Source organism: Pelophylax lessonae (genome assembly GCF_965119305.1).
Source record: "Pelophylax lessonae genome assembly, chromosome: 2".
Lineage (NCBI taxonomy): Eukaryota > Metazoa > Chordata > Amphibia > Anura > Ranidae > Pelophylax > Pelophylax lessonae.
In genome coordinates, this window is record NC_138769.1 from 45,756,476 (window position 1) to 45,784,123 (window position 27,648).

The following is a 27,648-nucleotide window of genomic DNA, read 5'->3' on the forward strand; positions in this document are numbered from 1 at the left end:
TGTCTATTTGAAACAACTCCCATGGACTCAGACAGCCAAAAACAGAAGAAGATTGATGGCTGCGTAAGGTATAAAAATGTATTTATTTATTTAGGCAGCAAATGATCGATGGGACCACTGGTAAACTGAAAAAGCTGAGCACCCAGTGGGGAGCCACTGATAATACATCCCTGAGCGAAGGACTAAGAATAGAGAGAGTAGGGCAAAGCTGTTTTGCCAGACCAGCAAGGCCAATGTGCAGCCTGGAGGTTAAGCCGGAGGGGGACCCTGATGCATACTAGCACATTATAACTAAAAATAAACTGCCGGATGTTTTTTTTTTTTTTTTTTTTTTTTTTTTTTTTTTTTTATATAATTTTATTTATTTTTTTTTTTTGTTTTAAATTGACACTAAAAATGATAGCTACCTTTTTAAGAAACAAAAATTGCTGTTAATAAATGGGAGTTATGGAAAGCAGATTTTCATACTGTGCACCAAGAGGTCACTCATAATCTCCTTTTCTTCTATGAAAACCCTTTCGGCTGTTGTTGGTATAAACTAGGTTGAATCGTTGCTAAAACAGAATTTGGAATTGTGGCTTGGCTGTTTTCTTTGTTTTTATGTTGCCAAAATATAAAGGAAGGTTTTAGTTTGTTTGGGTTTTATTTATTTTTTTTTCGATCTGTGCCAACGTTGCTGTTGGAACGGGCAATCAACCAACCAGGAAGTTCTGATAAGACGGGTGCAAAGTTCCCAGCCAGCTGATGAAAAGCATTCTCACAAATACTGGATGTGCACAAACAATAGATGCCCCCTCTGCTTTGACAAATTACATTTAAAACTGTCGGACATACCTAAAATGTCACTATGACATCATGTGTATGAGTTGGTGTATATTCTAAACATAAGCCCCGTACACACGTACCGATTGTCGGCCGTAAATATTCGGCCGACGACCGATCGGCCGATTGTAGGCTTGTTAGTATGATGCTTTCGGCCGAAAAGAATCTGTCGTGTAGGCATTCAAATTTTTGTTGGCCAACACCAGAACGGCCGATTGTTCGCCAGTCAGTACAGAATTCGGCCGACAATCAGCAGATTTGCAAGACTGGGCATGCTCAGAAAAGAAAAAACACACGGAAAGTTAACCATCACATGACATCACTTCTGCAGTCGTCTGTTGTTGGCCGACAAAATTCGTGTGCAGTCTTTTGCAGTTTTCAACAGACACGACAGCCCTGGACAAAAGACGGCCGATCGTTCGGCCGACGATCGGTACGTGTGTACGAGGCAATAGACACAAATGTTCCAGCTGATTGGAGTAAAGCCAACGTTGTACCAATATTTAAAAAAAGAGCCTCCTACGTATCCCTGGGAACTACAGGCCAGTTAGCCTAACCTCAACAGTCTGCAAGCTATTGGAGGGGATGATAAGAGATTATATCCAATATCTCAGTAATGAAAACAATATCACTAGTAGTAATCAGCACGGATTCATGAAGAAGCGTTCTTGCCAGACCAATCTATTACCCTTCTTTGAAGAAGTGAGCATAAAAAAAGGAAAAAAATAAGTGGCTCAAAAACGAATACCACTACATTAAAAAGTAGTCCATATAGTATCACATGAGGGCTACCATAAAGTCTTAGATGGAATCAGGAAACAGTCCATACGCTCAGGGCCAGCCCATTAGGGAGCGGAAGCGATCTCCAGACATAGACAGAAACAAAGAGAGAAAACAGGCGCCTCTGAGTAAAGACTGTGATTTAAATGGGCAAACAATAGTAAAAACTTACATCGGGGTAAGTAATAGCAGACAAGGTGGGTCCTTCTGGTGTCCGTGTGGAGGCTTGGGGCTTAGGGTCAGACCCCCAGCGGTGACCCTAAGCCCCAAGCCTCCACACGGACACCGGAAGGACCCACCTTGTCTGCTATTACTTAACCCGATGTAAGTTTTTACTATTGTTTGCCCATTAAAAGCACAGTCTTTACTCAGAGGCGCCAAATAAAAAAAGGCCTGTAGATGTGGTGCATCTGGATTTTGCAAAGGTATTTGATACAGTTCCCCACAAACATTTACTTTACAAACTAAGGAACGTAGGTATGGACCATAGAGTGACTACCTCGATTGAAAGCTGGCTACTGGGGCCGGTCCAAAAGGTGGTGATAAATGGGGAGTACTCAGAATGGTCCAGTTTGGCAAGGATCTGTCCTGGGACCGATTTCTGTTTAATTTATTCAGTGATATAAAGGATGGAATAAACCATTCAATCTCAGTATTTACAGATGATGCAAAGTTAAGCAGAGTAATAATTTCCACTCAGGATGTGGAAACCTTACAAGAAGACCTCAATAAAATAGGGTGGGCACTACATGGCAAATGAGGTTTAATGTTGAAAAATGTAAAGTAATGCATTTGGGTGCAAGAAATGTACTCGCTAGGGGGAGAACCTCTGGGGGAATCTAGGATGGAAAAGGTCCTGGTAGATGGCGGGCTCAGTAATGGCATGCAATGCCAAGCTACTGCAAGCAAAGCCAGCAAAGTAATGGCATGCATTAAAAGGGGATTCACTCCAGAGATAAAACGATAATTCTCCAACTCTACAAAACTCTGGTCCGGCCACATGTTGAATATGCCGTCCAGTTCTGGGCACCGGTCCTCAGGAGGGATGTGCTGGAACTGGAGAGAGTCCAGAGCAGAAAGTCCAACAAAGCTAAAAAAAAAAGGGACTGGAGGATCTCAGCTATGAGTAAAGACTACAAACATTGAACTTATTCTCTCTGGAGAGGAGACGCCTGAGAGGGGACATGATAGCGATGTACAAATACCGTACTGGCAACCCTAGCATAGGGAAAAAACTTTTCAGTGAATGGCAATTTAAAAAGACACATGGCCATTCACTGGAATTGGAACAGAAGTGGTTTAACCTTGAACTGCAAAGAGGGTTATTTACTATCGGAGCTGTAAGAATGTGGAATTCTCTTCCGTGGTATCGGGAGAGTGTTGATGGTTTTAAAAAAAACAATAAGGCTCTGTTCACATGTAGGCGTTTTGGGGCGTTTTTGGGGAGTTTTTCTGCTCTAGGATCAGCTCTCAAAACGCCCAACAAGACAAATCCTATTCATTTCAATGGCCCCTGTTCACATCTGAGCGTTTTGACGCTGTAAGCAAAACGCCCAACGCTCAAAGTACATGAGCTTCTTTTTGGGCAGATTACAAGCGTTTTCCATTGGTTTCTATTCAATCTAAAAACGCCTGCACAAAAAACGCCTGTAAAAACGCCTGTAAATCGCGGTAAAAAACGCGCGAAAACGCTACGCTCAGGTGTGAATGTAGCCTTAGATGGGCACCTTAACGCTCACAACATACAGGGGTATACAATGTACTCTTGACACAGACAAAATCACACACACCACAGGTTGAACTGGTTGGACTGGTGTCTTTTTTATTCAACCTTACCAACTATGTGATATGTCCCTGAAACGCTTCTTTGCTAGTCAGGCTTAGAGTCTGGCCAATGAGATCGGGAGGGGGGGCAACATCACTATCCCTTAGCATGATATTATGGCTCCAAGAGTCAAAGCACCTCAATACTCTGTCTGCATAGAGTTTGTATGTCCTTACCATGTTGTTTGGGGTTTTCTCTCACAAAAATTGACAAGCATGCCTATCAGGTCTGCAGGAGGTAGGCACAGACCTGGTAGACAGCCCAACAGCCGATTGAAGGAATTATTGGTTGAGCCGAGTGGACTTGTGTCTTTATTCAACCTCACTTACTATGTAACTATGAACTTGCGCAGCAGTCCGACAACATTGCTGCTAATTGCAAGGCAGTGGTTTAGAGTCCAACTGTATTTGTCAGCACCATATCCCCTACTTGAATTACAACACAATTGGAAAAGAGAAATGGGATTTTTAAGGTGCTGACTCCTTCTACCAAAATAATTTAACAAAATCTCATTTGATAAAAAATATAAATGTTTATTAGAAATTAAAATTAGAAATTAAAATTATTTGGGTATCAATCCCCTTAAAAACGTGTATTCAGCAAGCCACATTGCTATTGCAACCCCCATGAGAGAATATGGCACCTCCCCTCTACCATATATAACCGTAATATTGATACTGTAACCACGTAAACCAAGTCACGTAGAGCCTTCCACACCGGGAGAAAGGAGGATGAGGTGCCTTGACCTGACACGTTTCACACTATCGGCTTCCATAGGGGTGCAAGGAGATCACTGAATTGTAGACCAAAAAAACCACATGATACTATAGCATATACAGTATACAGAAAAAATATATATCCTATTTGTACATTCGTCTATTCCACATTTTCACAGCTCTTACGGTGAAGAGTCCTTTCCATATTTAGAGACGAAACCTCTTTTCCTCTAGACGTAAATAGTGCCCCCTTGTCCTCTGTGTTGACCTTAAAGTGAATACCTCAACACCAAGTTCACTATATGGACCCCTTATGTATTTACATATGTTGATCATATCCTCCCTTAATCTCCTTTTCTCAATAGAGCATACATTCAGTTCCTCTAATCTTTTCTCATAGCTGAGCTCCTCCATGCCTCTTATCAGTTTGGTTCCCCTTCTCTGCACTTTCTCCAGTTCCCCGATATCCTTTTTAAGAACTGGTGCCCAAAACTGAACTGCATATTCCAGATGAGGTCTTACTAATGATTTGTACAGGGGCAAAATGATATATCTCTCTCTGGAGTCCATGCCTCTGTTAATACAAGAAAGTACTTTGCTTGCTTTGGAAACCTCAGCTTGGCATTGCATGCTATTATTAAGCTTATGATCTACCAGAACACCCAGATCCTTCTCCGCTATGGATTACCTCAGTTCTACTCCACCTAGTATGTATGATGCATGCATATTCTTAGCCCCCAAGTGCATAACTTTACATTTTTAACAACATTAAACCTCAATATATATATATATATATATATATATATATATATATATATATATATATATATATATATATATATATATATATATATATATATATATATAATTTATAAATATATAATTTTTTAAATCTTGATAATAACTCTAGTTGTTTTTCATCTATCTTCCTTCTTCTAGGTAGAAACCGGTTTATTTGTATCTGCATCACCATCTGTATTATCTTGGTATTAGCGATCATCGTCGCAGTGCTCTGCTGGTATTTTGGTAAGAGGATTTTCTTTTTCTTTTTTTTTTTTTTTCAAATAGTTTTTTTTTTTTTTTTTTTTTTTCCAAGTTTGAAAAGCTAAAACGTTTAGGTAGCTCAAATGTCTTTGTTGTAAAAGAGTTCTATGACGGAAGTAGCTGGAGATTGCGAAGGTTGAAAGTAGACATATCCCCGGTTTACATTCATGCATTTTATTCATTGGGGGATGATTTACCAAAAGTAGTGGGTGCAAAACAAGAAACAATAGGTGTGTGCAGACTATTGCATTAGGGTGTGCACCCCAAAGCTCAAACACATGCATATGTGTGGGTCTACATATATATATAATATGACCCCGGCACATTGATTTCTCTGCTGGCACAGTGAAAGAGCAGTATGTAAGCACTCCTCTTACGGCAGAGACGGTAAGAGGGAGATCTTTCACATCTCCCTGCCATCACACAGAGTCAGGGGATGACTGGCAACTTTCGGCCCATGGGGCAAGTACAAACCAGAGGCCCATGGTGCAGCAACTCGGCCCCCCTCCCACTCTCCCTCTTCCCGACCTCCTCCTGACCCCCATTCCAGGCTGAAGCTTGGCTCCAAGTACTCTCTACTCACTGACCGGATCTCGGTTCCGGACCTGGCCAGAAGGGGGCAGTTGGGGGGAGCTGGGACAGCTCGGCTGGGGCTGGCTGGGGGAGGAGAGTCTCTAGTGGGGAATGGAACCGGCCTCTGCTCAGACACAGTTTACACTATCCATGCTGGGGGGGAGGCATGCGCTCTGTCTTTTGTCTTCATCCCGTACTTTTTACTTCTCTTCACCAGGGATCCTTTAGGCATGTCTTTGGCAGAAGCGGTGCAGCCTTTTTATGGGGCATCAGAGCAGCCTGGGGGGCAATTGCCCCCTGGCCCAGTCCTCCCCTGCACAGAGTGATAATGCCAATGCACACAAGGTGATTAGGGTGTGCCCAGGCATGGCGAGGTTGGTAGGCATTGATGGCCATGTATGCATTTATTTTAGAAAGACTACTGAGTAAAACGCACAGCTCTGACCTCAGTATTCACTCTTGGCAATCTACTGAGCAGTGTTCCGATTTCTTCAGTACAACCCTTCCTGGGCTACAGCTTTTGAGTCGGCACATGTTTTAAGACCAAGTGTCCCGGTAGTGCTCAGTAGAATTGGGTATGGATACAGAGTGCAGCCTTTTAGACCCCAGCTGGTTGGTTCCTTTTAGACACGGTGCCTTTTGTATCTGACCTGTTGGCTCGAATGGCAACTCACACCTAATTTTGGATGACTGGAGAACCTAGCCTTGTTTTCCCAGTATGATGATAATAAAGAACACAACAATAATGAATCCTTCTTTTTTTTTCCAAGTAACTACCCGCTGTGAAAGGAAATGTGGAACATCGAAACAATGTGTAAAAGCTTCCCAGTGGTGTGATGGCACACCGGAGTGCCCAAATGGAGAAGATGAGAGCTACTGTGGTAGGTGTTGGCCTGGCCTTTATTTATTGTCCTTACTGGTTTTATCAACAAAAACGTGTCCTTCTCACTCCCTTAGCGCCGGTTCACACTGCAGCGACGCTACTTCGCACCGCGACCTCCGAGGTCGCGGTGTGAGCAGCGCGCCGCAACCTCGGAGCAGCCGCCACGGACTTCATAACATTGAAGTCTATGGCGGTCGCCTCCTGGTCGCCCCAAAGAAGCTCCGGACCCTTTTTCTAGGTCGGTGCGACTTGTGTCGCTCCTATTAGAACGGGTCCGCAGCTTCCCTATGGGAGGCGACCTGTGGCGACCTGTGAGGCGACCAGGTCGCCTCACAGGTCGCCCTCGTGTGAACCGGCACTTAAGAGCCGGTTCACACTGAGGCGACACGACTCCTTACTACTTCGGGGGCGACTTGTACATTACCATGCACCACGACTTCGGAGCAACTTGCAGGGACTTCACATAATGGAAGTCTATGCAAGTCGCTCCGAGGTCGCCCCGAAATAGTACAGGACCCTTTTTCTAAGTCGGAGCGACTTGTGTCGCTCCTATTAGAACTGGTCCTGTAGCGGTCAATGGACCGCGAGGGAGCGCGACTTGTCAGGCTGACAAGTCGCGCTAGTGTGAACCGGCTCTAAGTGTTGCACACACACAATCACTAGTGTCATTCTTGTGAGAATCCAGTTACCCTATCTGCTTGTCTTTGAAATCAGAGAGTTTTGGCTTCACCTAATACACCTGGAGGAAAGTCAAACACAGATGGAACCTGACAAACCATGTGCAGAAAGTGTCTCAGGGTAGGGTGTAACCTAGGACCTTAGCTGCTATTGTCCTCTCCAACCAAAAGCCATTTGGCTTTTCCAACAGAGAACTAATGGCGAAGATTTTAATTGGTGGCTATATTATTAGATGCTACAACATCAAGAACATCAAAGGGCATTTCAATTTACTTATAGGAAGATAAACTTGCATAAGGACAGAAAGTTAGATAGATCTGGAGATGGAGAGATTATTTATATATATATACAGTACAGACCAAAAGTTTGGACACACTCAACTCTTTGAATGAGAAGGTGTGTCCAAACATTTGGTCTGTACTATATATATATTACTCACAGTATCTCACAAAATTGAGTACACCCCTCACATTTTTGTAAATATTTTATTATATATTTTCATGTAACAACACTGAAGAAATTACATTTTACTACAATGTAAAGTAGTGAGTGTACAGCTTGTATAACAGTGTAAATTTGCTGTCCCCTCAAAATAATTCAACACACAGCTATTAATGTCTAAACCGCTGGCAAAAGTGAGTACACCACTAAATGAACATGTCCAAATTGGGCCCAATTGGCCTTTTTACCCTCCCTGGTGTCATGTGACCCATTAGTGTTAATAGGTCTCAGGTGTGAATGGGAATCAGGTGTGTTAAATTTGGTGTTATCGCTCTCACTCTCTCATACTGGTCACTGGAAGTTCAACATGGCACCTCATGGCAAAGCGCACTCCCTGAGGATCTCAGAAAAAGAATTGTTGCTCTTCATAAAGATGGCCTAGGCTATAAGAAGATTTCCAAGACCCTGAAACTGAGCTGCAGCACGGTGGCCAAGACCATACAGCGGTTTAACAGGACAGGTTCTACACAGAACAGGCCTCACCGTGGTCAACCAAAGAAGTTCAGTGCACGTGCTCAGCATTATATCCAGAAGTTGTCCAAGAAGGAAACCTCTTCTGAAGATGATGCAAGAGAGCCCACAAACAAACAGTTTGCTGAAGACAAGCAGACTAAGGACATGGATTACTGGAACCATGTCCTGTGGTCTGATGGGACCAAGATAAACGTATTTGGTTCAGATGGTGTCAAGTGTGTCCGTAGGGTTCAATATTGAGTTGGCCCACCCTTTGCAGCTAACACAGGTTCAACACTTCTGGGAAGACTGTCCACCGAAGTGCATTTGTGAGGTCAGGCACTAATGTGGACGAGAAGGCCTGGCTCATTTCCGCTCAAATTCATACCAAAGATGTTCTTTCGGGTTAAGGTCAGGCCAGTCAAGCTCCTCCACCTCAAACTCGCTCATCCATGTCTTTTATGGACCTTGCTTTGTGCACTGGTGCTCAGTCATGTTGGAACAGGAACTGGCCATCCTCAAACTGTTCCCAAAAAGTTGGGAGCATGAAATTGACCCTTTACTGGAACTAAGGGGCCAAGCCCTGCCCCTGAAAAGCAACCGCACACCATAACCCCCCACACCAAATTATTTGGACCAGTGCACAAAGCAAGTTCCATAAAGACATGTATGACCAAGTTTTGGGTAAAGGAACTTGACTGGCCTGCACAGAGTCCTAACCTCATTAGAGCGGAGACTGCGAGCCAGGCCTTTTCGTCCAACATCGGTGCCTGACCTCACAAATGTGCTTCTAGAAGAATGGTCCTAGTCATCGATAGGTCAGCTCTAGAGTTATAGAATACAAGAGCTACCTAGACGTCATGTTTCACCTAGGTCACCCAGGTCATGTGTTATTTACATGAAGTAAACATGAACAGGGGATAGTTAACACAAGAACATGCCAAGTCAAGCAATAAATCATTTACCCTATGACGAAGAGTACACAAAGTCTTAAGTCTTAGCGATTTGTGATTTAAAAAAAAAAAAAAAGCAGAGGGTAAATAACAGGCAGGGGAGGGAGGCGTGTCACTTCATTGCATTAGCTATGTATAAAATCTTTTGTAGCTGCAAAGGGTGGGTCAACTCATTATTGAACCCTGCGGACTAAGACTGCGATGCTATTAAAGTTCATAGGCGTGTTCAAAAGATGTTTATAAAGTTCATGAATAAATCCCGGTGGAAATGATGAACAAAAGGGTTCACAAGTGTTGCTGCGTCCACCACCAATGAGTGAAATTCAAACTCACCAGAGCCAGATGCTAAATAAAAAAGGAAGAGGCTCATGGATGGTGTAGTACGAAAAAGTATTAAAAATTTAATAAAAATATTTTGTAACACTGACATCAATACAGTTTACATAAATGAACAATAAAATCAAACAATGTAAGGACTCACATTAAAAGCCCCGACAACAAATTGGAGTGATGGCTGGATCTTAGGCGTTTGAGATAATAGCTCTACGGCCGTTTTGCGTCCCTCGCGTCATCAGGAGCTTTTCAAAAATGACAGGCAACTTCGCATGCCTTCCATTTCCCTCTGTGTTGCTAATGTGATGACACACACATCTTTCCAGCATGATGATCTCTCTGTTAATTGCTCTGCCTGTTTGTATCTGTGCCAGATCTAATTACTATTTAGTTCCCACCTGCAGAACACTAGACTGAGATATCCAGGGATTGTGGGATATGTATTTTCTTCACAGGAAGTATCAGTTCTCAGACTTCAGACAGAGGTCATGAATTAACCTGTGCAGTGCCCTGCAGCATGCCTAATGTTTGAACACAAACAGAAATGGCTGAAACCAGAATGTGAAGTTACTCTTCTACAGGGCTTTTTTTTCTCAGAGAATAGGTTCAGGAACTCTTCTCTTTTAAGTCACCCTTCGCCTCTGCCCCTTACCCACCTCCAAGAACCATTCCTTGGTTCCACCCCTTACCCACCTCTCAATACCGCCCCTTTTAGAGAATACAGACCCAAGTATTATGTTGTGGTGCTAAGTATTTTGTATGGAATTTGTTAATTATAACAAGAAAGACAGTAAAATGGATCTAGCAACAATGGACACTCCCAACGACAATATATCCACCCCAGCAACAATAAGACTCCCAACAGCCAACATTAATAGACCCTCCAGCAGCCAGCAACAAAGACCCCTCCCTCAACAGTATATCCCTCCCAGCAACAATTAACCCCCTGCAACATAAGATTCACCCCCAGCAACAATGGATCCCTACCAGCAACAATAGACCCCCCCCCCCCTGCAAAAATAGATCCAGCAACAAAAGTTTCCTCAGTAGCCAGCATCAATAGACCCTTTCCTCTAAAGTACCTCCCTCCCAGCAACAACTGACCCCCAGCAACATACATTACATACATACATTCAGTTCTGGAGGTGCCGGGACTGCATTCCCCCGCGTTCCCGCTGAAAAAAAGCCTTGCTCTTCTATAGGCTTTGCATACGGGGCAACAAATGACACCATGAAATTAGATGATCAATACACATCTTATACAGATGAAAAACACAGTGTGCAGGTAGGCAGGTTTATAATGCATGTAAAAGCAACCTAATAAAAAAAAAAAAAAAAAAAGCGAGCAATCCGAAATGAGCATAAGATGAAAAATGCAAAATACGTAAAATAAAGACAGCTGAAATATATTACAGGAGAAGTGCGGGAATCAAAATAACATACAGTACATACTCGCCTAGCTGGCTGCAGCATCGCTCTGATGCTGCAGCTGTCCCCCGCTAACTCTACACCAAGAACTGAGTGATCAAAGAACACTGGTTGCTCAGCTCTTTGGTGTGCTCTGCCCCTCCAGTGCTCACTGGAGCGCCAGACTGTGGAGGGGGTGGGGTGGCTGGCTTAGGCTCTCAGCAGCTCTCTGAGATGTTGAACCATCTGCCAATCAGACATCTGGGCAGATCCTGACATTTTTGTCGGAATTCCCGCAGAGCCTGTAGCAGTTCTGTGACATCAGCTGACAGCGTGCATTAGGCTACTGTTGACTGAATCTGGGTCACAGGAGTGCAGAACTAAGTGCACAGGAGAAGTACAGCCAAAAGAGCTTTGGCCATACATCTCCTTTACATCTTGACTTTTTCTGTAAGTGGAGGCTAGCTTTGGTCCTAACTCCTAAAGCTGGATACACACTATACAACTTATGTTGGTAGATTTCCATTAGATTTACCTTCAACTATGTAGTGCAAGGGCCTGCCTGATTGCATACAAATTGAAAGTGTTTCGATCTGACCCCGTATTCTATGGTTTTGGTAAGTCTGAAGGAAAAAATCTAAAGGAAATTGTATAGTGTGTATCAGGGCTTTTTTTCAGCGGGAACGCGGAGGAACGCAGTTCCGGCACCTCCAGCCTGAATGTATGCAATGGCAAAGGGGTGCTGGGGTCAGTGGGCGAGCTGAATAGCCTATTGATGCTGGATGCTTGGGGATCCATTGTTGCTGGGGTGAATCTATTGTTCCTGGAGGGCATTTTGTTGTGGGGGGGGGGTTACTGTTGCAGTGGAGGATTTATCGTTGCTGGGGGGCTATTGTTGGGGGGGGGGGTCTATTGTTGCAGGGGAGGATTTATTGGGGGGCGATTGTTGCAGGGGAGGATTTATTGTTGCTGGGGGGGTCTATTGTTGGGGGGGTCTATTGTTGCTAATTCCAGGGAATTTATTTTACTGCTTTTCTAGTTATCATTAACAAATTCTATACAAATTACCTAGAACCACAACATAATACTTGGTTCTGTATTCTCTAAAATGGGGGGTACTGGGAGGTGGGTAGAGGGTGGAACCAAAGGACAGCGCTCGGAGGTGGGTAAGGGGGGGTGACTCAGAAGAGGGGAGTACCTGCACCTATTACCGGAGAAAAAAAGCCCTGGTGTGTATCCAGCTTTAGTCTCCTTTATTGATCTGTGGGACCACTTATCACAATAACTAGGCAAAATGGAGGCCTAAGAGGTGGGAGGAGGTGAGTGGGCCAAGTTTGAGTGGGTCAAGATTTGCATATGATTCCACTTGGACGTATTAAAACATTTTGATACATGCCTTTTTACCGGAGGCAACTTGTGCAATTTTTATTATCCTATGCAGAGTTTCATTTAGCTGGTTTGCGGTGTGGTACTTGTATTTAGAGTGAACTGATTAGGTAACCCCTTTATCTGGTGTTTGTATCAGTGGGTAGATTGAGAAATATGCCTCTTGTGTTCAATAGGGACGGGCTTGATGTTCGAGTCGAACGCAAGTTCGACTCGAACATCGGGTGTTCCCCCGCCGATGAGCTCCCCGTAATGTACTGCGCGATTGCAGTGCAATAAGTGCTTTTAATTGGCCAAAGCATGCACCGGACCTGAATACTTTGGCCAATCACAGCACAATGTCCTGTCAGGGCCATGATTGGCCAAAAGCAGGGTGCCTTTAGCCAATCATGGCTCAGGGGCTAAGTCCACGCCCCACACTATACAAGGCTGCTGCTTACAGCCGTGTACAGTGTGTTACAATAGAGATTAGACAGGTAGTTACTGGATAGTGTGTTGAGTTAGTTTAGTGCAGTCAGTGTAGTGTACAGGCAAACACCACTTTTATAATGTATAGATATGTTCTAGTCCTGGGTCCCCTCTCAGTGCTTCCCAAGTTTTGTGTCCTTGTCATTTATAGTTCGTGAGCAGTGTCATGCCAAGCTGACCAAGAATTCCCATAGATGCCAACGAGCGCTGAAAGCTGAAAATTGGTTTAGGCAGGAAGGAGGTGAAAGTGCCCTGTATTAAAGGGGAACCCTATGACAGAATTTTAAAAAAGACACGCAACCCTCCCCAATCTATACCAGGCCCTTTGGGTCTGGTATGGATTTTAAGGGGAACTCCACGCCAATTTTTTTTTAAAAAAATGGCGTGGGGCCCCCCAAAATCCATACCAGACCCTTATCCGTGCATGATGCAGCCTGGCAGGCCAGGATAAGGGGGAACGAGTGAGCGCCCCCTCCCGAACTATATCAGGCCGCTTGCCCTCAACATGGGGAGGGTGCTTAACTACTTGCCAACCACCCACTGCAGAATTACTGCAGCAGGCGGCCGCTCCTGGGCAAACCAATGTAGTACTATGTTGCTTGCTCAGGAAACTCTAGGGGGTGAGCGCCTGCCGCCAGCGATGCACCCCCGCTTGTCAGCTGGGGAGTCAGTGCGTGTGACAGGCGGCTCTGATGGCCGCCCACCACTCGCAATCTCCCCCTGCTGACAGAGAAGGATGGACGGCTGATGTAAACACAGCCAAAGAGGCTATGTGATCCTGCTATATAGGATCGCATGTCTCTATGATCATCTCACAAGCCCAACCCCCATACAGTTAGAATCACTCCCCTAGGCTTACATTTAACCCCTTGACCACTAATGGTATTAACCCTTTCCCTGCCAGTGTCATTATTACAGTAACAGTGCATATTTTTAGCACTGATTACTGTAGTAATGTCACTGGTCCCCCCAAAAGTGTAAAAAATGTCAGTTAGGGGTCCGAACTGTCTGCCGCAATGTCGCAGTCCTGCAAAAAATCGCAGATCGCTGCCATTAATAGTTAAAAAAAAAACAATAAAAATTACATAAATATTTCCCGTAGTTAGTAGACGCAATAACTTGTACGCAAACCAATCAAAATACGCTTATTGCAATTTTTTTTTTTTTTTTACCAAAAATATGTAGCAGAAAACAAATTGGCCTAAAATGATAAAAAATATTTTTTTTTGGGGGGGGGAGGGGAATGTTATATACAGGCGGTCCTCTAGTTACAAACATCCGACTTACAAACGATTCCTACTTACAAACGGAGGGAGACACCAGGAAATGAGAGGAAATCTCCCCTAGGAAGAGAAATGCACTCCTGTAGGAGTTCTCATGGGAAAAAGGTGTCTCCACTGAAGCTTTATCACCAATCCTTGTTTCCACAACAACCCAAAAATTTTCAAAATCCAATTGTCACAGGGACAGAAAGCGAGGTGAAATCTTCTGAACAGGGGCACAGACAGAAAAAAAAAAAAACCTTACAGAGGTGTTAACCCTTCCCTATGCTATCCAAAAAAACATAAAAATTATTCTTTTGGCTGGAGCTACACTTAAAAAAATGTACCTGTTTCAACTTACAAGTTAAAGTAACGCAGTGCCGAATCGCAAAATAGGGCCTGGTCATTAAGTAGCAAAATCTTCTGTCTTAAAGTGGTTAATGGAGACAAGGGCCTCTTCCCGACAACCCAGGGCTGTGGTTGTGGGTCTGCGCGTGGGAGGCTTTTCAGAATCTGGAAGCCCCCTTTAACAAGGGGGCCCCCAGATCCCGCCCCCCCTCCTATGTGAATGGGTATCGGGTACATCGTACCCCTACCCATTCACCAAAAAAGTGTAAAAAAGGAAAAACCGCAAATGTAAATTCATCGTCAATCATGACGCCCGCTGCACCCGAAAAATAGAAAAAATTTTAAAATCGCTTTGCCTTTTCAGAGGCGTCCCACCGAATGACGTTCTTCAATTTTGACAGCTGTTTTATAGGCAAGGGGCGGGGCTACCCGATTACGTCACCCGGTGGCACCGCCCCCTTATGACGTCCCACTATGTGGACGGATGTGATCTGGTATGGATTTTAGGGGGGACCCCACACGGTTTGTTTTTTTTTTTTGTTTCTTTTTTGTTTTGTTTTTTGTTTTTAATTTTGGCGTGGGACTTATTTTTTTTTTTTTTATTTTTATTGTTTTATTGTTTCACTTCAAGCATTATTATAATCACTGCTCCTGTAAAAATTATTATTTTAAAATGTATTTTTTGCATTGATTCATGTCCCCCCCCCAGGGCAGTACCCGGTTCCCCATACACTTTTTTTATAGCAATACCTTGCATATAAGCCTTTAAAATGACGACTTTTTTGATTTTTCATGTTCGTGTCCCATAGACTTTATTAGAGTTTGCATGTTCGCTAGAACTTTTTCCCTGTTCAAGATGTTCTGGTGCCAACCTGAACAGGGGGGTGTTCGGCCCATCACTAGTTGTTCAACAGCCCAACCACTGCTGTCAGATTGGTTTATCTTAAAATAGTATTCTGAACTGGATAAAGTGGCAGATTTGGCTTACAGCGAGGAAATGCAAAGGATGTTGCTTCAAGTGTGTTAGGTGAAGGGCTACAGTATGTTCCCAGATCCAGGTTTAGGGTAGTGGGTGGGTTTTTAAAAGTAAGGTATTAGTAATTTCCCTTTTAGGATTAATAAAGTATTCTGAGGTTGTGTGCAGAACCTGTTTATTTTGAACTCTAACTTTTATAGTTGACTGTAGACTATAAAGAGAGCCTGTTACTACAGCCATCAATGGGTATCATGTCTGACCTGTCATCAGTGAGGGGGTTGCCCACCAAAAGTTCCTGCGACATGAAGACGGGCCAGTTATTTTAATAATGTGTACAAGTACTGCATACCAACATTACCAACTGCATGATAGCAAATTTTATTTTTATTTTTTAACAGTACGATTATATGGAGATAAGTTTATATTACAAGCTTATTCCCCAACACAGTCCGCCTGGATGAGTGTGTGCTTTGATGACTGGAATAACAATTTTGGAATTCCGACGTGCCAATTAATAGGCTACAAGAGGTAGGTAGTGCATTACATTTGATTCATACACAGGACTGGGAACTGTCCACAGGGCCACTGATAGGGGGCCCACACAGGGAACGAGATTAGCGATGAACAACATTTACAGAAATATTTCTCCAGCAGTTGAAAGCTGCTCTCCCCTCTCCCTGCTGCCAGCTTTTATCTGCTAAGAAAGCGACAGTTGTCCCTCACTAATCTCCCTCCCTGTGTGGGCCCCCCTCCCAGCCCTGGCTCTAATGTTACCTCTGCTCCTGAGTTTATCTCTGTAACTTTGTTTCTCTCCCTGCAGTTCTTCCTATACTCTTCCTGTACCAGCCTGTATATTTTTTCTCATCTCTCTCCCCCATTGCTCTGTCTTTCTGACAAAGTCACAACTGATCATGGGGTGAAGAATCTAGTATTACACTAGTTCCATAGCTTCCTCTTATCTTGTCCCAGTGCAGTTTAGTGTGCTTTATGTACCTGGGCTTCCCACTCCTCTCCCCCCGACTGCTTCCTGATCTATGCAACTTTGCTTCTTCTCCCCCACACCGTCAGTTGCCTCTGCATCCATGTATCAACTCCTTCTATTTACCCATTTACTAACTGATGTAGTAACTCCATTTTTTATCTTGTATCTACAGGTAGGCCTATAATAGGGCTTACATGTAGGTACAGTGCTAAGCGTAGCAGCCGTTGATAGCACCAGCGCATGTGCACTGCGCTCTCAATGGACGGCATACCATCCATTGAGAGAGCTGTGCTGTGACCATGAACTGCATGCGCGTGAGTTACCTCATCGCAGTTTGGCTAAACGACTGGAGCCCAAGAAACCAGAGAGAAGACCTGGCGAAATAACTGGAGCCCAAGAAACCAGAGAGAAGACCTGGCGAAATAACTGGAGCCCAAGAAACCAGAGAGAAGACCAGACGAAGATGGAATCCCTCTTAGCAGTGCCAGAACACCACTGGAGAGTTCTGTTTTTAGGTTCGAAAAATATAATAAGGGGCTCATTCCCACAGGTACTGTGGCTGTGTGAAGGAGGGATTTGGGCTGGAGCACCTGTCATTCTATGTGGATGCAGTGCCTGTATGAACACAGCCGCAGGCCCTAATTGGACAGGTGTGCAGGTGAGCAGTCCCCGAATGCACACTGGCTGTGCTTGGGCCGGACACCTGCATCCCCACGCCTGTCAATTTAGGACCTGCAGCTGTGTTCGTACAGCACCAGGTGGCTCAAGCCACATAAATGAAGCACTGATTCACACTGTACAGACCACGGCACCCATGTGCATGACCCCCAACACCTCCCCCACACACAGAGATTTATTTATCAACTCAGTTTCATCTTTTAGATTTAGCAGGAATTCTATTTGTGTCTGCTAATAATATTTTTATTGTGTATATATATATCGAAATATAGATTTAATATTTTCTTGGGGGGGGGGGGGGGTCACTTGACCCTGAGATGCTATGCACTGTGAGACCACCTGCTACACTATGTAGCCAAAAGTATTTGGAAACCCTTTTAAATGAAAGCCAGGTCCATAAAGCCCAGGTTTTTTTTACTTTGGTATGGAGGAAATAAAGTGGTCCACACAGAGCCCTGATCTGAACCCTACTGAACACCTTTTAGGAAGAGTTGGAGCACTGATAGTGAGCCTGGTCCTTTCTTTTCAGCACCTGACCTCACAAATGTTCACAAATTCCCCCCGACACACTCCATAGAGCATGAGATATGAAGGATGTTATAGCTAAAGATGGGCTCGGGTGTGTTTGGGATCCTAGTACCAACCCACTTGCCCGATTCTGCCAGGAAGGTAACACTGCTGTGCACAGAATGAGAAATGTCTCACTGCCTGTGATCAGCGAAGTGCAGTGTCCGCTTCCTGGCAGGACTGGGCAGGTGGGTTGGGACTAGGATCCTAAACTCGCCCGAGCCCATCTTTAGTTATAGCCATAAACGGAGGACCAACTTTTATAATGATGCACATGGTTTTGTAATGTGATGTCCAACAAGCTCATACAGGTGTGATGGACAGATGTCCACAAACCTTTGCTTACAATAGCGTTATAAAGTGGTGGTATGACGTTTCAGCAATTCTCGGCCCGCCTTTCCCAATAAAATGTTATTTTCCACAATTTCTTTGTTGAAAGCCCCATGGGTGCTTATCTTGCCTTTTTTATAGTGTGTGTATTAGTAGTTGTAATTCTTTTTTTTTTTTTTCTTATTTTAAACTATTTTTTTTTTTGTTTTTAGGGGGGTTTCTCTTGCAGATTTTTTTTTTCATGCAAGCATTATCATTCTATAGTAACTGTAAAAAAAAAAAAAAATTTCTCCTTTTTTTTTTTTTTTATTTTATTTTTTTTTTCTCTCAGGTCCAGTTATGATAACACCTATCTGCAAACTGTCACATCAGACTTAAAAGGCTTTGTCAGTATAAACACCAGCGCATCTTTTGATAAGGTGTATACTAGTGTCAGAAGCAGGTATGCTACTAGATTATTCATTTATGAAAAATTGCAATCATTTCAAAACGCATGCTTACCTGTTCTGCTGATTTATAATCCACCTTTTTCCAGTCTGATCAGAGGAAACTGAATTATTATTGTTCTGTAAGCTACTGCAGTTTGTGTTCAGGATCTGTAAAGCATGAGTGCGCTACTAAGCACTGTACACATAGGTCATAAGCAATTATGGTTGACACCATGAAACACCGACACACACCAATGCGTTTTCGAGATTGAGAACTTGAACATGCCTGTAACAACATTGGAAATCCTTCTTTGTGTAGACCAGCCTTTTTTAATCAGGGTTCTGTGGAACCTCAGGGTTCCTTCAGAGGTGGCTATGGGTTCCTTGAGATGTTAGCAATTACTGCCTCTCAGATCTGAATGATCTTTTTAGCTATCTGAAAGTGGGAGATTCTTTCCACGAAGACCACAAATGTAAGGGGCATTCTTTCCACTGACCACAAATGTAAGGGGCATTCTTTCCACTGACCACAAATGTAAGGAGCATTCTTTCCACTGACCACCAATGTAAGGGGCATTCTTTCCACTGACCACCACTGTAAGGGGCATTCTTCCCACTGACCGCGAATGTAAGAGACATTCTTCCCACTGACCGCCAATGAAAGGAGCATTCTTTCCACTGACCACCAATATAAGGGGCATTCTTCCCACTGACCGCCAATGAAAGGAGCATTCTTTCCACTGACCACCAGTGTAAGGGGCATTCTTTCCACTGACCGCGAATGTAAGAGACATTCTTTCCACTGACCACCAATGTAAGGGGCATTCTTTCCACTGACCGCCAGTGTAAGGGGCATTCTTTCCACTGACCGCCAATGTAAGGGGCATTCTTTCCACTGACCGCCAATGTAAGGGGCATTCTTTCCACTGACCGCCAATGTAAGGGGCATTCTTTCCACTGACCGCCAATGTAAGGGGCATTCTTTCCACTGACCGCCAATGTAAGGGGCATTCTTTCCACTGACCACCAATGTAAGGGGCATTCTTTCCACTGACCGCCAATGTAAGGGGCATTCTTCCTACTGACCACCAATGTAAGGAGCATTCTTTCTACTGACCACCAATGTAAGGGGCATTCTTTCCACTGACCACCAATGTAAGGAGCATTCATCCTACTGACCATCAATGTAAGGGGCATTCTTCCCACTGACCGCCAATGTAAGGAGCATTCTTCCCACTGACCACAAATGTAAGGGCCATTCTTCCCTCTGACCACCAATGTAAGGAGCATTTCTCCCACTGACCACCAATGTAAGGAGCATTCTTCCTACTGACCACAAATGTAAGGAGCATTCTTCCCACAGGCCACTAATGTAAAGAGCAGTCTTCCCAGTGACCACCAATGTAAGGAGCGTTCATCCCAATGACCATTACACCAATGTACAGTGAGCAGTAGAATTTAGTAAATATTATCAGGGGTTCCCTGAGACCAGGAAATTGATTTTAGGAGTTTCTCCATGTTAAAAATGTTGAAAGGCCGGAGTAGACTACGCAGCTGAACAAGGGCTTTTGCCACATGGGAGCCCATTTGTTTAATATGTGGATAAGGCAGGTGCTCAGAGCCCCTCCCCCATATCATGTTGAGCTGGACACTGCTTACTTCTCGGATTCTTCTCCCATTTCCTTGTGACCCTAGCTGTATATCACAAACCATGCAAACGCTCACGGTATCACAAAGGCAACTGTTATTTGCATCTATCTGAGAACAAAGAATAAATATTCATATCTGAGCAATAGTTGAATGGAGGGCCAAGAACTGTTCTTGCACAGGGACTCTTGGGCAATTTTATCCTCCACCGCACATAGATTAAAAAAAAAAAAAAACCTAAAGGACGTCTAAGCCCAAGAGCAAAAATGTAATATATTGCAGGCAGCTTACCAGTCCTTATGTGTTGTGGCTGCATTGGTTTAAAATTTTTAAGCTAAGAATTCTTCCAGCAATTATAGAAAATGCCTCTTGATCTTGTCAGAAATGCAGTGTCCTTGCCATTTTCTGTGAGCTGAAATGTTCCCATCCCTCACATAGTAGAGAAGAATAAATGTAGAAATGTTTGAAGTCCAGCCTAGGTAACAACCAGAGCTCCCTCTATAGATACAGTGGAGGAATGAGCATAGCCACCCAGGGAAAGGTACGCTTATCTACTCCTCCTTCCCCAGTTTTTTTCAATATAGATTATACTCACCTACAAACCCGCTCATCCAGGATCGTTACTAGGTTGCTTGCCCAGTGCTGCTCAGTCGCTAACCAGAATCTTCAGCCTTTGTTTATTTCTATGGAAAGCCCTTGTGTCAGCTTATCAGCATGCAGACAGGCTTTGTAATAAAATGAGCGGTAGCATACATGCACAGGTGTAGCCCTTAAACGTTCTGGAGAAATTGGACAAGGACTGTGCTCCGGACTGGTTACACAGTGAAGATTAGGGTTGTAGATATATATGATCTATATTTTGTTTTTGGTTTAGGGAAGGATGTGAATAGTTTCTTCTCAACTTTGGCAGAGGTTGAAAACCTTTGTTCAGACTGGGCCTAGGTTCCAAAATGCGATCGATCCAGAAGTCCTTGTGAAGAATAACATAAGAACTTCAGCACTTTTACCTGTAGTGGTGTGCCCCTTTATCCAGATGTAGGTGCAAGTCCCTTTAACTCGATTTCCCACAATCCTCTGGGCTCCCAGCATCCCCTGAGTTACAGGACACGCCCAGGGAGTATAAATGCCAGCTCCGCCCAGCTTCCTGTGCTCAGAGAGATCCTGCCTGATGGGACAGCAGTGACTGGGCAAGTGAGCTGTCCCCAGGTGCTGGGTCCTCATTTGATCAGTCTGGTGTGTGGGCCACCAGCAGTGAGCACAAGAGCACGCAGCATCTATCCAAGCCCCAGTCACTGGCGAGGTCTCTGTTACAGTACATGTGGAGAAGCTGTCCAAGCAGTGGGTTGGTCCTATCTATGGCCCCCAGAGCCTCCTGACCAAAGTCAGCATCAGCAGTGCCTGTGTGAAGTCTGTGCCAGCAGGAAATCCCCTCAGCTCACAGTCTGCTGAATGAACGATGAATCTCTTGGAACACGTGAGAATCTTCAGATCTTTATCCTATCAGTAAACTGAACTCAGAACACTCTGCTGCCATCTAGTGGTCATTACTAGAACTGCAATAGAATTGTTTTCACATGTTTTATGAATGTTTCTCCCTTCCTCATATTGCTGTTTTTTACTGCAAACCCCTGTTCACATGATCTCCTGTGTAATCTACGTTCCACATTGTTAAGTAAAGTAGAAATTGCACATCACCACTGGTCTGATCATTTGGCTGATACCGTTACATAACACACCTAAGGCACTTTTGTAGGCCAAGTCGCATTCACTTTAACTATATTTTTTTAACTTTTTTTTTTTTTTTTTTTAAGAATAAACTTTGGCCCAAAATCACATAGTTTTATTACATGTCACTGATTTGATTTTTTTCAGGGATTTTTGTCCTTCTGGAAGAGTGATCGCTCTAAAGTGCATAAGTAAGTCTTCATTTCTTGTAAGGTGATTAGTTTTTGGTAAAAAAAGAGGACAAAACTTGATTTTAGCCACCACTGAGATTTCAGCTATTATTTTATTGTATGCATTCCAAAATGTGTGAAAGCCTTTAAATTTGTTAATGAACAATACCTTCCTTTTTAATGTGTACACATAATAGCCACTGGTATAGGCCATCAGTGTGTATTTCTTCGAATCATTGTAGACCTTCAAAAAAATAATTGAAAGGGGAATTGTTTAAGCTGTTATTAGAAGGCATAGAAACAAATATGATAACACTTCCTAGTGGGAAGGAAGAAGGAGAATCTATCTTCTGAAAGGATTGGCTATTCTCATGCTCTCATGTCCCTGTTGTGTAGCAGAAACACATGTAGGAATATTAAATATTCTTTACTTGGTTTAGGCTTTCCTTGCGGACTGCTGTAGATCCCTAGCATGGGCTCTCCGTGACTAATGGGGTGGCAATACACAACCACCTCGCTGTGAACACCAGGAGAGTTCCAGGCTGGTCTGACAAGGAAGGGTGAATGAGTATAAATCTTTTGATAGGATTGTCTATTGTCATGATCTTACTTGCGTCTAACAGTGGAAGACCCCTCCCCACAGTGGTAATGTACCTGTTGTGTAGCAGGAACACATGCAGGAATGTTCAGTCTTCCATACTTGGTTGGGGCTTTTCTGTGGACCCTGTAGCTCCCTAGCATTGGCTCTCCCACAGTCTCCATGACTAATGGGGTGGCAATACACAAACTTACGTTGAGGGACTAACAATAAAACACCACGAGTTGGAACTAGACCAAGCCAACCACTCGGCCAAATAATTGGCGTGTGGAAGGTTCAATTCTTGGAGGATAGGATACATTAGTGTCCATTTGGGAAGACCCTACCTAGATGGTCTTAGGCCTAGACCTTTCACCCCAGGGACATGGTTGGGGTTTGGTGGTTTATAATGTAAAGAAAAGATCTAAAATTATTAGATGCAGGAATGTTCAGTCTTCCATACTTGGTTGGGGCTTTTCTCGTGGACCCCTGTAGCTCCCTAGCATTGGCTCTCCCACAGTCTCCATGACTAACGGGGTGGCAATACACAAACTTTACCCTTTGGATCAATAGGAAAGGAGCTGGCCTGACCTAAATTCAGGTCCACCTTCCTTTAAGCTCATTTTTCCTGCCGACGTTGCCCCATTCTGTCACCAGGAATGATCCATGCCAAGAGTAATTTCTGATTGCCTGATAGAAACTAAGGTCTTAACAGTGTCTTTATAACTTTATGTAATATAATTTAATACTGTATAAAGACAGTATTTCTAGTAATAACTGCACATACTTAAGGAACTGGGGACTGGGGGGGACTGTGTCCATGCTGCATAGTGGGAAGTATCTCCACATGTGGGATTGCATAAAGATTGTCTTCCCATCAGGGACCAGTCTCCACATTCCCTTGAGGGAGAATGTCCACTTAAGGCTTTCTGGGCCTACATGGCATATCTCTGCTAGATTGACAAGCAAAGGAGTTCTCGATGCCCTCCATGACACTGGATGGTTTCTGTCAAAAGGACCCTGGTTACCCAGATATACCACCCTAGCAAGGAAATGGCAGGGCCGACTGCCATTGTCAAGAGACCACAGGGAGGAGCCCTCTCCTAAAAGGGACCTTACATTGAGGGACTAACAATAAAACACCATGAGTTGGAACTAGACCAAGCCAACCACTGGGCCAAATAATCGCTTACTTCAGAGTGTGGAAGGTTCAATTCTTGGAGAATAGGATACATCAGTGTCCATTTGGGCAAACCCTACCTAGATGGTCCTAGGCCTAGACCTTTCACCCCAGGGACATGGTTGGGGTTTGGTGGTTTATAATATAAAGAAAAGATCTAAACATAATAGACCTCAACTAGCTTGTGCAATGTCCAACATAAACTCCACAATTGATGTTTTCATTATTTTGTGGTTTGTGCACCCAGGAAAAATAAATAGGGAATTGGGGCTATGTGAATTTCCGTGATGGTAAAGCCAGACACAGATGGTACGATTTTTATTTTCCTGCAACTACAAAAATGGCCTGAGTCCCCCCATCAACACAGTCAGTGTTTATGGGGGAATCCCTCCACTGAGGTATTGTGTTCTTACTGATGGGGGTACTGGGAGCCGTCCCTGCTGGGAGAACACAGTGATTATTGCTAGCGGCTATAGTGACTGGCAATAAATGCATGAAAAACCCAACATGCTGGTTGTACCCAAGTTGATCGATCAATCAACTTGGGTACAATCAGGCTGCCCATACGTGGTTTGAATCTCGGCCGGTCCCTGCTGAACAGCATACTAAGTAATCAGAACCACATTTAAGGCCTGCATTCCCTGTTCACCTTGGACCCCCTGTTTGTTGCCCTAGTTTGGTATAATAGGTGGTATAATTAAACTCTTGGATAATTTTCCTGCAGATTGTGGAACATCTGGTAAGCAGTTGTCCAGTAGAATAGTAGGTGGTACACTGGCTCAGAATGGAGACTGGCCCTGGCAAGTGAGCCTACAGATCGGCAGATCACATGTGTGTGGAGGGTCTATCATTACCCCGGACTGGATTCTCACTGCTGCACACTGCGTAGAAGGGTAAGCCCCTATCATATGAGTTATAAGCGTTTAATAGACATTGTTGCATGTAATAACTGCAAATGTATTCATCAATATAGTAAAGCAGGTTTTTTTTTTTTTTTTTTACCTAGTGATCCTGACTTTAGCACCCTTCCTGACCTAGGGTGACCATGCTCACTAATATCACCCTAGGACAGGACTACAGAATGCCTCCCAGTCTTATCATTTTTTTTTTTCCTTCTCTATAACATGGGGTGCTCTGTAATTAACAAAGAGAAGTGGGAACTATGGACTTGATTTACTAAAGGCACATAGACTGTGCACTTTGCAAAGAGCTATTGCACTCTGTAAGTGTAGTTACTCCAGAACCTAGTAAATGAGCAGAAGCTCTGCTGACTTCCATCATCCAATCATATGCAAGCAAAAATGCAGATTTTTTTTTTTTTTTTTCCTTGCATGTGATTGGGTATTGTTCACACAGTAAAGCTTTACCTCATTTACTAAGATCTGGAGCAACTGCACTTGCAGAGTGCACAGTCTATTTGTCTTTAGTAAATCAACCCCAATGTGTACTGATAAGACTGCAGCACATGCAGCGTGTTCAAGAGTTTAACAGCTCATTATTAATATCCACTATTATGGATATTTCTTTTCACTTGTCAAACCGATTTAACAATTTATTTAATAGACAAAAGGAAGAAAATAAGAGACGTTGATTGGTAGGGTTTACATATACTGTAAGAAAAAAAAAAATGATTGTAGATAAACTGTGTACATTGTCAGGATTGTAGCAGATATTGCAGATTGTTGGTTTTCTCAATTGTAAGGTAACACATTTTGATTTCACATTGATGTACGTCTATTAAACTAAGAAGTTTTCTCTCAGTTCAGTTCTCGGCAGTTCTCAGAGGAAAATTATCTCCTCTGCAGGCCGTTTATGAAGCCGAGAACCGAGAAGTTTTTTTCGGAAAACGGCTGAGATCTGAGTAAAAGCGGGTGGGCTGCCTGTAATCTCGTGAAATTACAGTGCCGCCATTTTAAAAAGTGATACCAAAGTTAAAAACACTCAATTACATGAAGATAATAAGCATTATGCATTGTGTGTGTGTGTAAAATATATATATATACACACACACACAGGGGCTTTTCATAAAATTAGAATATCATCAAAAAGTTAATGTATTCCAGTTATTGAATTCAAAAAGTAAAACTCATATATTTTATAAAGATGCACTGCACACGGTGATACATTTCAAGCATTTCTCTTTTTTTGAATTTTGATGATTATGGCTTACAGCTAGTGACAACCCAAAATTCAGTATCTCGTAAAATTTGAATATTACAATAAGATAAAAAAAAAAGGATTTTTAATACAGCAATGTTGGCTTACTGAAAAGTATGTCTATGTACAGTATAGTATGCACTCAATACTTGGTCGGGGCTCCTTTTGCATAAATGACTGCATCAATGCGGCGTGGCATGTAGGCGATCAGTCTGTGGCACTGCTGAGATGTAGGGATGGGCTGGATGCTCAAGTGAACTTAAGTTCGACTCAGACATCGGGTGCTCGTGTGTTCGCCGAAAACACGAACACCCGGGGCGCTCAGCGGCAAGTTCGCCTGCCAGTAAGTGCCCCATAATGCACTGCACGATTGCAATGCATAAATGCTTGTGATTGGCCAAAGTATGCACCTGACCTGTATGCTTTGGCCAATCACAGCACAATGTCCTGTCAAAGCTAATCATGGCTCAAGGGCTAAGTCCATGCCCCACACTATATAAGGCTGCTGCTTACACGGCAGCCGTGTATAGTGTGTGACAATGGAGATTAGGCAGGTAGTTCGTGGATAATGAGTTCAGTCAGTTTAGTGCAGTCAGTGTAGTGTTCAGGTTATACCCCACTTTTAAAATGTATGGATATGTTGTAGTCCTGGGTCCCCTCTCGTGATCCTCAAGTTTTGTGTCCCTGTCACTTATAGTTCATGAGCAGTGCCATGCCAAGCTGTCCCATATTTCCCATTTACCAGGCCCTTTGGCTCAGGTATAGATTATAAGGGAAACTCCACACCAAAATTAAAAAATAAAACAATGTGGCATACCCCCCCCCCCCCAATCCATACCTTTGGGTCTGGTACAGATTTTAAGGGGTACTGCACACCAAAATTTTTAAAAAAATGGCGCTGGGTTTCCCCCCCCCCCCAAATCAATACCGGACCCTTATCTGAGCATGCAGTCTGGCAGGCCAGGATGGGGGGGGGGGAGAGCAAGCGCCCACCACCTGAACCATTCTAGACCATTTTCCCTCAACATGAGGAGGGTGCTTTAGGGGGCAAATCACCTGGTGGCACCGCCCCCTTCTGACGTCACGTGACATCCGATGGAGCTGTTCCACTGGGTGACGTAACTGCCTATAAAAGAGCTGTCAAAACTGAAGAGTGTCATTCGGCGGGACGCCTCAGAAGAGGCGGAAGCGTCTTTGAAATGTTAACATTTTTCAGGTGCAGCGAGCGTCCTGATTGACGATGGATTTACATTGGGGGACACTATATTTTTATTTTTGAATAAAGGACTTGTCAAAAACTGTCTTTTGTGTTTATTTTTTCTGTACACTTTTTGGTGAATGGGTAGGGGTACGATGTACCCGATATCCATTCACACGGGGGGGGCAGGATCTGGGGGCCCCTTGTTACAGGGGCTTCCAGATTCTGATAAGCCCCCCACCCGCAGACCCCCACAACCACAGCCCTGGGATGTCGGGAAGAGACCCTTGTCCCCATCAACATGGGGTCAAGGTGCTTTGGGGGACACCCCAAAGTGTCCTCCCCATGTTGAGGGCAAGCGGCCTGGTATGGTTCAGGAGGGGGGGTGCTCGTCTATCCCACCCCCCCCCCCAAACCTGGCCTGCCAGGCTGCATGCTCAGGCAACGGTCTGGTATGGATGTTTGGGGGGACCCTGCCCCCTTTTTTTCTTTTTTTTTTTTGCTTTTTTTATCTGTATTGCCGGGGGTCGACAATACATTACAGCCGCGAGCAAGTTTAAATTACATTTTTTCCTTTAGAAATGTCAGCATTGCTGCAAAA

The 27,648-nt window shown here is 43.8% G+C and overlaps 1 protein-coding gene across 1 annotated transcript in view; it reads left to right on the plus strand.

The window, feature by feature from the left end:
• Positions 1 to 27,648, plus strand: part of TMPRSS2 (transmembrane serine protease 2) — a 140,259-nt gene that overhangs the window by 77,705 nt on the left and 34,906 nt on the right. The window contains exons 4-9 of the mRNA XM_082245768.1: positions 5,087 to 5,169; positions 6,531 to 6,641; positions 15,807 to 15,936; positions 18,297 to 18,407; positions 21,913 to 21,956; positions 24,417 to 24,585. Coding sequence (XP_082101894.1) covers positions 5,087 to 5,169; positions 6,531 to 6,641; positions 15,807 to 15,936; positions 18,297 to 18,407; positions 21,913 to 21,956; positions 24,417 to 24,585 — 648 coding nt within the window. The remainder of the gene's footprint in view (positions 1 to 5,086; positions 5,170 to 6,530; positions 6,642 to 15,806; positions 15,937 to 18,296; positions 18,408 to 21,912; positions 21,957 to 24,416; positions 24,586 to 27,648) is intronic.